This window comes from Harpia harpyja, chromosome 19 (genome assembly GCF_026419915.1).
Source record: "Harpia harpyja isolate bHarHar1 chromosome 19, bHarHar1 primary haplotype, whole genome shotgun sequence".
In the NCBI taxonomy this organism is placed as follows: Eukaryota; Metazoa; Chordata; class Aves; order Accipitriformes; family Accipitridae; genus Harpia; species Harpia harpyja.
In genome coordinates, this window is record NC_068958.1 from 12364688 (window position 1) to 12375508 (window position 10821).

The window sequence follows — 10821 nt, forward strand, 5'->3', positions numbered from 1 at the left end:
AAAACAGCAGAGGAGCTTCTCTACAGGCTGCATGCAGGTGTGCAGGTAGGGAGGTGGGGAGAGGGTCAGGCAGAAAAACCAAACCTGGCACAAGCCATGGAGCACAAGGCCAAGCAGGAACTCCCGTGGGCTCTGTCATCCTCAATTTCAACTGTCCGGCTACCCCAATGCCCAAATTTCTCATGCAAATGGCCAACAGAACAAGCACTTAAAGCAAAGCAATCCAGCAGGGCAGGTCACTTCTCCCATTCCCACCCCCACCGCAGGCAGGGCTCTCCCTGGGCTAGCCTGAGGCTTTCCCACAAATACGACCAAGACATGCAGCCCAGCAGGGCCAACAGAGCGTTGTTTAATAGGCATGAAGCTTTTGGGGTGCCACACGCTCCCCGGAGCACCGCTGTGCTGTGCCAGGCTCCTGTGTCCCCTGCCTGGGGGATGCTCAGCAGAGGGTGTCCCTGCTGCAGAGCCACATGCATGGAGAAACCAGGCATGAGCAAGCCCTGGGCCAGGCACCAGGGGACATCCATGATGGCTGGTCCAGGTTTCTGAGTTGTCAGAGGGGCGGGTGGGCAGGATGGGGGAGTGGTGGCATCCTCATCCCCCCCACCATTGCATCCCAAATCCCGGCAGGATGGACAGCAAGCCCTGAGCAAGCTGAAGCCCTTCCCAGGCTGCCAGCACAGCCCCATCACTACTGTCCACATGTGGGCCTGGGGCATGGTATGGGGTCCCCAAAAATGGTCCCAGACTGCACCCCAGAAGGTCAGCTGCCTTCACACTGCCAGCAGCCCCTTCCTTGTGCTCAGCTCTCGAAGGCTGCCGTCACCCCACAGCACAGGCAGAGCTGGCAGCAGCTGTGTCGAGGGAACGGCGCCGGAGGCACCGCGTCTTGGCACAGCCCCGCCGGCTGCTGGGTGACCACCTTCTCTTTGCATGAGCCCTTGGTGGCCGAGTCAGGCTGGGACCTGCTGGCCACCCGGGGTTGCTCCTTGTCAGCCTTGACAGCAAGGAAGGTGGCCATGTCGAGGTCGAGCATGGCAACGCCACCACGCGGCGTGGGCGTATTTTGGCGGCACTGCGGGCAGGGGATCCAGCGCTGCTCGTTGGCGACGGCATCGAGGCGTTTCAGGCAGGCTTGGCAGAAGGTATGGCCGCAGTAGAGCCGGCGCGGCAGCCGGCCACACAGGTCGTAGGAGGAGTAGCAGATGATGCACTCAACCCGCTGGCTGCCCCGGCTCGAGTGCACCCTGACACACAGCCCCGCGTCCTCTGCCCGGGGGCTGCCACCGGCTTGGGACATGCTGGGGAGGGGAAGGCAAGAGGAGCCATCAGACCCATGGCCCGGGTGTGGGATGCCACCTCTGAGTGCATCTGATGCCTGGGAGATATGGGGACCAGACCCATGTGGTGGGTTCCCAGGGGCATCAGGCTCCCTGCCTAACATCCCTGCCTGCTGCCTGCCTGCCTGCCCCATGGGCAGCCCTGCCTAGAAAAGCGGGACCCTGCCACTACAGATGGCTCTGCTGGCATCCAAGGGGAATGCGTTTTCCCTGGTGCCACCCTGCATCTCTGCTGGGAGCTCTGCCAAATGCCCCTTATGTCCCATGGGGGATCGGGACTGGTTGGACCTCAGCAGCCTGCCCAGGCTCTGGGTTGGTGAGGAATATGGGGTGGGCAGGAGCGTGTCAGCTGGGTGGGCAGGGGAGCAGCGTCCAGAGGACCAGGCAGTGCCACAGCCTTGCTCCTTGCCAGCCCCGGGGCTGTGCCAGGCCGCCATGGCACAGCTGTCAGCAGCAGGGGACAAGGCGCACAGGCTGGCAGGGGGGAGTTGAGGGGTCCAGCCTCATCTTAAGGGGGAGTCTGGTACCCACCAGCATATTTGCAAATCTCTCCTGGAGGCCATCAAGACCCCACGCCCTCTCTACAGGTGACCTCAAGCATTTTGATATACAGGCACCCCTCTCCTCCCCTCCTCCCCTGTCCCCCATCCCTACCTGTCCTGAGATGCTCCCCCAGGGCCTCAGGGTAGGTGGCAGAAGGGCTGTGCCATCCCGGGGGGCTGTAGCAGTCCCATGGGGACCATCGGGGGCCTGAGCCGCCAGCAGCTCCCCAGCCAGGTCGCAGCGGCTGCTGGTGGCTGTGGTAGTGGGAAGGGGCTCACCTTTCAGGGACAGGCACGCTATCGGAGCTGCTGCCAGGAAGCCAAGCCTGGGGGATTGCGTTACAAGCACCCGGATAACAAAGACCTCTGAAATCTAAGCCCCAGGAGTGGTCATTAACCATCCGTCTCTGCTTCATTAGCAGAAGAAACTGTCCCCATGAGGGAACTCTGGGCTTCACTGTGGGCAGAGAGGGCTTGGACATCTGGGCAGCAGTAGCAGAGTCTTCCACATCCTCGGCCACCCCCCATGGCCAAGAACATATGGGCAGATGTTGGCCAGCAGAGACACCCCATCACACTCCAGCCCACACATCCCCAGGTGGTCTGGGCTGTGGGGACGGCTGTGATCGGAGCGGGAGGGCACAGCAGGGCTCCAGGCTCGCGGGGGTGGAGGGGCTGGGGCTGGCACAGGGACACTGAGGTTCCAGCCTGGTCCAAGCTGGCAGTGCCCACACATGCGGTCATGCTTCTCGTCCGGTGCCTGAGGGTGACCGCTGCCACAGACGTGTCCGTGACCTGCCCTGCTCTTCCAGCTGAGGCTGCAGGCTCTTGCGTTGCAGGCTGAGTTACCCTTGGCTCTGCCAGGGCCGACGCTCATCACCAGGCTGGGGAGAGCCCAGCACCCCTCGGTGACACCTGCAAGGTTCGTGACAATGCATGATCCAGGGGAGGTGACAGCACCAGGACGGTGGCAGACGCAGTCTCTGCAGCTGCCAGTCCCCTGCCCAGCCCTTGGTGCAGCAGCAATGCCACAGCCTCCGCACAGAGCGTGCTCTGGGCAGGGGAAGACTTAAAACAGGGAGTGTGGTAGGGGGATGGATCCTGGACCAGGATCCTGGAGGAGAAAAGCACATGCTGGAGCCAGGGCTGGACTGCCAGGACACCCAGCAGCATTTCTGCGTGGGAGCAGGAGAGGGCAGCAGCTCCTACTCCAGGCAGGAGCAGGCAGCAATGCAGGCAGGGAGACAGGCAGCGCTCTCCTGTGCTGCCTGCTTACCAAACATTTCAGCAGCCCTCGGGCCATGTTTCCAGCACTCCTCGGCACCAAGAATTGGGGGTTTTGGAAACGAAGAGCCACAGGGTCACCGGGCTCTGCAGAAAACTCGACCCCTTGGCGCCGGTGCTTGGGAGCAAGGCAGCAGAGCCGGCAGCGCAGCACTTTCGGGCCACAGTGGCCATATCCTGACAGAGGATCCCGATACATCCACGGTCACAGGTTTCCCCAGGCAGTGCACACGGGGTGCATGTGCCCATGGGTCCCCAGGCACAGGGATGGCACCCCACGGCAGGGTTTTGTCCTATCCTTGCTGGGCAGGCAGCAGGCAAGGGATGGCAGGGCAGCCAGCTTGGGACAGGGCTGTGCCGGCGACCTCAGTTTTGGCCAAAGCCACTGGCAGAGGTGGGGGCAAGGGCTGTGTGCCCTGGGCAGATCAGGAACCAGCTGCGTGGGATTCCTGCTGTGCCCTGGCATCTCAGGGTACCACCCTGCATGCCTGGGGGGTGGGTGGCAGCACCCTGGATGCCGGTAGCCAGGGCAGAGCTGGCGTCCAGGTGGGCACCGCGTGCTCCCTCCAAGGCCGTGTGCCCAGGGGTGTGCAGGCAGCTGGATGCCGGGGGATGTCCAGGCACGTCCCAAAGCTGGCAAGAAGTCACTCTCCCACCCAAAGTACGTTGGTGGCCTGACTCACCTGCTGCAGGGCGAGGTATGGAGCAAGCAGGTATCGGTCCCTTTGGGCCATAGGAAGCCCTGCCCAAAAAGACTATATGGGTGAGAGCGATGGGCTTGGCTCCATGCACAACTGGGGGTACCTCTGGCACTGCCCAGGGGCAGTGACCCCCCCCCCCCTTGGCTGCCTCTCCTTGCAGAAATGTGCAGACACACACACTCATGCACCCTGCCTGCTCTCCTACCCCACTCCAGCCCCTGCGCATCCCCTGCCCGTCAGCCCTCGTGTCCCCCTCCCAGGTACCAGCAGAGCTGCGTCCCATCGACGGGTTGTGCCCAGCTGCCCTCGGCCACTTCTGCCCACTGCATGCAAGTCCCTGGTGCAGGGCAGTGCACCCCATCTTACCCACTCTGCACCCCGCAGGCAGGGCTTGGGGTGGGGGGAGCCCTTGGTGGGCTGTGCATCTGCCAAGCCACGCAGGGTGACACCAAAGGGGCATGCTGCCTGAAACCAGCCTTCAGCCCTGGCTGGGCTCCATGAGCCCTGCCAAAACACCCAAACCCGGGCACAGGGAAGGTGTATCTGCAATCAGCAGCGACACGCATGGGTGGGAAATGTCTTTTCCTGTTCCCAGGACTCATCTCCAAGAGCTGCAGGGACCTTTAGCACAGCAGGGCAGGGAGTGGCACCTTCAGGGGAGTGCAAAGGTCTGATCCAGATGAGCCAGAGCCATGCATCACCACCCACACTCCAGACGCAGGAGGTGGGTGGCAATCACACAGCACAACCTTCTGCACCCCTGAGCACCCTTCGAAGATGAAACACACCCAGGGAGCACACATAGGACCCTGCATGCAGCTGCCCGTGTCACCCAGAGCCCTGTCAAGGTCTGGGGCAGCAACCTGTGCCCTCCCCTGCTCACACCCCTGGCTTTCCTGCTGCCTCCAGCTTAATCATTGCCCAGGTGTCTGGCAGGCAGCGCTCTGCCTGGCCTCTCCCAGCTTGTTTGCCATCGCCCCAAGGTTAGGCAGAGCGAAGGGCAGTGGTGACACACAGCACTGCTGGCAGATGCTGTACCCTGCCAGCGCCCTGCCCGGACCGGGCCAGCACATTCCTTGCACCTCGGCCCCTCTGCTGATGCCAGCCCCACTAGTCCCAGGGCCCTGCCGAAGGCACCACACACCCCTCGGGGACAGTTTTCCCTCCCCAAACCGTGTTTGTCCCCGCAGAGCGTGTCAGACCCCCAGGGCACTGAGCAGCCTAGGCGGGATGCGGGTTTCAGCCAAGCCAACATGGTGACGCCACGTCCCTGCAGCAGGGCACGCCTGGCATCGGGGCCACAAAAGCAAACAAGGGGTGGATCTGCCCGTCCCCATGCCAGCACTGCCCGCGGTCCAGTCAGGGCGAACAAGAGCACTGCTTGTGCAGGGCAGCATGGGGCTCTGTCCCTGCCAACCTCCTCCTGCAAGCTGCACACCCTCTGGCCACCCACAGGCATGGGACCTGGGCCAGACAGAGGGGTCAGAGCAGGGGGGGCAAACTGGCAGGGCTCTGCCTTGCACCTCTGCCAAGACACTGCCACCCCAGCCCAGAAGCTCCCAGGGGTGGTGGGATTTCAAGGGTGGTGGGCTTCCAGGCAGTGGTGGGCTCCTGGTGGCGATGGGCTCCCAGCGATGGTGGGCTCCCAGGGGTGGTGGGATCTCAGTGGCGGTGGGCTCCAAGCAGTGATGGGCTCCCAGTGCTGGTGGGCTTCCAGAGGGTCGCAGCCAGGTGGGGCAAGGCCACAAAGCCCACTCAGCTGGCCCAGTCAGGAACCTACCCTTTCCCCAGCACCCCACCCCCGCCAAAGCCATGCTCTCTCCAAAAGACAGGACAGCCATCCGGCTTGGCAGGGCCAGGCTGAGCACCAGCCAGCGTCCCCAGGCGGGCAGGAGCAGGCTGTACTGGAAATTCCTGGGCGAGGGGAGCATTGGGCCCAGGCTGGCAGCAGGGCAGCAGGCAGCAGCGAGCTGAAGAGCTCAGCGTGCCACTGCTGGTGCAGCAAGTCAGCAGTGCAACAGTTAAGCGTGGTTTTGAGGGGAGGGGAGAGGGCTGTGTGCGCCCTGCACTGCCCTCACACAACCTGCCAGGATAAGCAAGAAGTAACACGGGAATCCCGGAAAACCCAGGGTGGAGGGAAGAGGCGTACCTTGGCAGGGGAGGAGAAGGCTGTAATTCTATTTGCAGCACCCTGAAGTCATCTGCTAAAACACGCGCTCTTGCCAAGCCCTTGCCCCTGCAGACCAAGCAGTTCCTGCAGCAGCCGCGGTGCTTACGCAGCTGCCGCCTGGCAGCACGGCCACCCGTGGGACGCCAACACAACGGCGGGCTTGTTCCAGGTCGGCGGCGCCAGCCCCAGCCGAAAACCCAGCCTGGAGCCACCCCAGCATGCTGCGAAGAGGCCAGCAGGCTCCTCACTCACCTTCCTCAATGCCCAGGGGGTTGCAGAAGGCAAACCATGGGGATCTGCATCCCAAATGGGGTGCCCCAGTGCCACCCCACTGTTGGAGCTGGGCCAGCCCTCCGGACTGGACCCTGCCCCAGGGCGGTGTGGAGCCCCAAGCTGGGATGCGGATGGGGTGAGGGGTTGTGCCCAGTGCCCTGTAAACATGGCAGGAGGAACCGAATGGGGCCGGGGGCTTTGTGGCACTGGGATGTTAACACCCACACCCACGCTGTGCCATCAGTTGCCGCCCTGGACCACTGCCCAGCACTCTGCCATGCTTTGTCTGTCCTTCCTGTCTCCTTCCCTCTGTCCCATGGGCAGTGTGGCGAGGAGGAGCGGTACCCAGCCGCAGCTTGGCCCAGGGTGCTGCAGCATCCCCATGATGCTGTGGGTGGGGGGGGCGTTCAGTTCTGGGGAGGTGGGTCCCCATCCTGGCTGGGGGCACGTCCCCGGCTCCTCTCCACCACTCCAAGACAGCGATGACGATGCGCTCCTCTGCCACGCACACAGGGCTGCCATCATCCAAACCTACCCTCCATCAGGTGGGCAATGCCTGTACCTTCCCCAGAGTTGGAAGTTTCCCAGCAAGGGCAGACTGGCAGGGTCAGTGTACAGGATCACAGGCTCCAAGTGCTGCCCCATCCCCAGTGTAGGCACTTCTCGGTGGCATCTGTATTGGCACAGATCATCCTCAAGGCTCCCGGGCCTCAGCGGGGCGAGGGGGACTGGTCCTCCTCCCCCACGCCCCAGAATGGGCTCTCAGGACCTGGCAGGTGCCCATCACCGGCATATCTGGCTGCAGAGCTCAGGGGTGAAAAGCAATGGCAGAGTCCAACCAGTGCCACCTCCCAGCTGCCAGCTCTGCCGGGCGCCAGGGCAGCTCCATGGGGTGCCCAGGCTGGGCAGCCACGTCCCCATGGGGCCACCTGACCCCATCCCATGGTCAGCACATCCCACGGGTGCAGCAGGGCCCTTAGGAGATAACACAACAGCACTTTCTGCAGCAGGGGCGGAACTTGCAGCAGCCACATCCCCTGCTGGCTTCGCACTCCTGGCCCTTGGGTGGCTTGTCCAGGGTGACGGTGTAGAAGGAGTCGGGCGATTCCCTGTTGGGCATCCTCAGGCTGGCATAGGGGTTGTAGGGATGGGACCAGGACTTCTCTGTGGAAATGGTTGGGCTGTTGCAGCTGCCAGTGGGGTCCGCCTGCTCCTCCACACTGTAGGTGGGCACGGCTGCAGGGTTGGCAATGACAGTGGGCTCATTCTTCAGGTAGCGAGTGATAAAGCTTTGCTGGAACTGGTCCCGTGGGATGTTGACGCTGGCGTAGGGGTTCTTCAGGCTGACGCCACGATCCATCTCCCTGCTCCTTGTCAGCAAGCGTGGCCTGGCTGGCATTGCCCACCTCCCATGAGACAGAGACCCTGTTAACCTAGGGTGTGGGGGGGTGTCAGTGCCAGGGTTGTTCTCATGGCACGGAGAAGGCACCCCCAGCAGACCCCACTGGTTTGGGACCAGGGTGCAGAGCTGTGGTCCCCCCTCCCTGCCAGCCCCAGGGAACCCCGACATGCAGCCCGTACACTTTGGCCGTGTGGCCCTGATGGCAGAGCCAGGAGGGGAGGCAAGAGAGGGTGACACCTGGGCAGGGAGACATGGGGGTGGGCAGGGTGCTGGCGGGGTGGGAGGGGGTGCTGGGTGGGAGACAGCGGGCAGGTAGGGCAGTGGGGTGGGGTAGGAGCTTCTGGGGGGGGGGAGAGGTCTCAGAGGTGGGGGGCAGGCACTCGGGAGAGGAGCGGGGAGAAAAGGGGTATGGGGGGAAGGAGAGGCAGAGGCGGGGGAAGGAGGGGACAGGACAGGGGCAGGCGGGAGCGGGGCAGGGACCGGGGCAGGCGGGAGCGGGGGGGAGAAGGGGAACCGGGGCGGGGGGCAGGGGCAGGGGGGCAGGCAGGGCGCGGGGCCGGCCGGGCAGGCAGAGGGGGGCAAGGGAAGGGGCAGGGGGGGAGCAGGCAGGGCGCGGGCAGCGGGTCGCTCCCGGCACTCACCGACCGCGCGGCTCCGGCCGGCTCCGGGGCCGCTCTGCCGCCGGCTGCGCTTCCTCCTGCACGGACCGCCCCGCCCGACCGGCCCGGCCCCCACCGCCCGACCGGACCGGCACCCATCGCCCCGGCCCCCACCGCCCGACCGGACCGGCACCCATCGCCCCGGCCCCCACCGCCCGACCGCCCCGGCACCCATCGCCCCGGCCCCCACCGCCGGACCGCCCCGGCACCCACCGCCCCGGCCCCCACCTCCTCGGCACCCACCGCCCGACGGGCCCGCGCCTACACTGGCGGACACTGGCACCAGGCAGGGGACACAAGGAACTGGGCACCAGTACCAGGCACCGGGCACTGGGCAGGGGGCACTGGGCACCAGGCAAAACCACCAGCACCGACCATCGTGCACCAGGCACCAGCACTAGCCACTGGTACCAGCCACTGGACACTGCCTCTGGCACCAGGCAGTGGATACCAGCACCAGCATGGGCACTGGTATTGGGCACTGGCAGCAGCACCACACAGTGCACACTGGACACCACACAGGCAGCAGTGGTACCATGCACTGTCACCACCGCCAGGACCGGGCACTGACACCAGTACAGGCACCAGCACCAGCACTGAGTGCCATGCGCCGGGTGCTGAGCTCCAGCACCAAGCACTGGCACCAGCATTGGCACCACACACTGGTACCGGGCAGCAGGCAGGGGTGGTGGAGTGGGGTTACTGCACACCATGGGCAGAGGGCACTGAGTACCATGCACAGGTCCTGAGCAGGGGGACTCCTGACCTTCTGGCAGCCCCCAGACCCACCTGCCAGGCTCTGCTTGCCCCCAGGGGCACCCAGGTCCCTACAGCCCAGGGGTCCCTCACACCCTGCCCGGCTGTGCCCCTCCTCTCCAGCCCTGACACCCCAATGCCAGGTCTCCGCTGGGATCCTCATCCCTCCAGCTGATCCCTGGGCTCCCAGGCAGCCAGAGGGGTATGAACCAAGTGTGCTGGACCCAAGCAACCTGGTATGTGCTTGGGCATCAGGAGGATCTGTGGTGGGATGTCGGCCATGGTGTGAACCTGTGCCCACCAACAGAGCCTTTTCCAGGATGGGTTTGGGGGGTTGCCCTGTGCCTGCCCCCAGGGCATCATTGGAGGGCAAAACGCATGAGGCTGCATGGAGTGAGGGACACAGCTGGCACAAGGGCAAGGAGAGGGATGCTGGCACCTGTGCCAGTCCCCGGGACCAGAAGTGCTGCAAGAGAAAAGATGCAAATTTTCAGCACCCTCCACCCGCAACCAGGCAGGAGAGACCCTGTGGGAGCTCCAGCCCTCAGTCCTGCTCTTGTGTGAGGCTTTTTTGGAATATCCCAACTGAAAACTCAGCCCAGAGGCCAGGCCCCATTGCCTTGGGGCCTTGATCCTGCCACACTCCCACCATCACAAAGCCAGTGTCCCTGTCCCCACCACCACCAGCTGCCAGGGCTCCTTTGGTTGCCTGGTGTTGCCTTGTCCCACTCACCAGTACCTGCTGGGCCCGTGGAGGGGTTCTGGGGCAGCATGAGCCCTGCCAGGACAGCAGGAAGGGCTGCAGGCAGGGCTGCAGGCAGGGCAGCGCTGCCTGCAGCCTCCCCAGGCTCGTGGCTTCCTGCCAGCAAGGAAAACACCAGCGCTGAAGGAGCTGGGCCCAGCACCAGCATGGGGACACTATGTCCCCAACCGCCAGAAGCCATGGCTGTTACCAGCCTTGCCTGCAGCCCTGTGGGCCACAGCCACCCCCCACAGCTCCTCTGCAAGAAGCTGCTCCTCCGGTGTCTCCTCCTGCCATCCCGCCACAGGGTCGGGGCTTTAAGCTCGGACATGGCCCCGACATTCCTGCCCCATGGCTCTGGTTGTGGCTGGCAGGAGATGGCCATCCCCGAACACAGCAAGAGCTGAGCCTTGAGGGGACAGTGGGGACCGTGGGGACCAGCCTGCCAGCCAGGGTGGCTGGGTGGAAGGCAGCACAGGAGCATCCCAGTCCCACATCCAGACCTGGCATCCTCCTTCAGGGCAGCGGGAGATACCAGACTGGGTCCCCTCAGTGCTGCCACATCCCTGGGGAAGCTGCAGGGAAAGCTGGAAGGTGCAGGGGCAACGGGGGATGCTGCCAGCCTGACCCGGTGGAACAAGTCTTGATGGGGACATGGCACTGCCACAGCTTCACTGCTCTGCCCTGCCCTGGGCAGGACACCCACGTGTCCCCTTGTGTGTCCCCTGTGGGTCCTGAATGGGCATTTTGCTGAAGGCTGCAGGACTTTGGGCTTCTCAGGAGGGTCCTTACTGCCAGGGGCTCCAGTGCACAATGTCCCTGCTTCTGGGTGCTTGGGGACAGGGTGGGTTTTGCTGGGAGCCAGTGCCCAGCCAGGTGTCCTGTCCCCAGGGTGTGGGACAGAGCTCCTGTTCTGCAGCTGGACAGTCTCCCCTGTGCTGGTGGCTGAGCA

The 10821-nt window shown here is 64.4% G+C and overlaps 2 protein-coding genes across 3 annotated transcripts; both read right to left on the bottom strand.

Annotated features, from left to right (window-relative positions):
- Positions 1-319: 319 nt before the first annotated feature.
- Positions 320-2508, bottom strand: RNF224 (ring finger protein 224). Its single transcript, XM_052815728.1, has one exon. The coding sequence runs from the start codon at positions 1472-1474 to the stop codon at positions 803-805; it is 672 nt and encodes a 223-aa protein (XP_052671688.1). The 5' UTR covers positions 1475-2508; the 3' UTR covers positions 320-802.
- Positions 2509-6017: 3509 nt separating this feature from the next.
- On the bottom strand, positions 6018-8427 carry LOC128154710 (cysteine-rich tail protein 1-like). Of its 2 annotated transcripts, none has more exons than XM_052815730.1 (2): positions 8358-8427; positions 6018-7716 (listed from the first exon to the last, which is right to left on the bottom strand). In XM_052815730.1, the coding sequence occupies exon 2, from the start codon at positions 7707-7709 to the stop codon at positions 7287-7289; it is 423 nt and encodes a 140-aa protein (XP_052671690.1). In that variant the 5' UTR covers positions 7710-7716; positions 8358-8427; the 3' UTR covers positions 6018-7286. The 2 variants fall into 2 exon arrangements, with proteins under 2 accessions (XP_052671690.1, XP_052671689.1); XM_052815729.1 differs by having other exon boundaries at positions 8354-8418.
- Between the last annotated feature and the right edge of the window lie 2394 nt (positions 8428-10821).

Excerpts from the sequence above, each read along its gene's own strand:
- RNF224 (XM_052815728.1), bottom strand. The coding sequence starts at position 1,474 with ATGGGGCAGGCAGGCAGGCAGCAGGCAGGGATGTTAGGCAGGGAGCCT.
- LOC128154710 (XM_052815730.1), bottom strand. The coding sequence starts at position 7,709 with ATGCCAGCCAGGCCACGCTTGCTGACAAGGAGCAGGGAGATGGATCGT.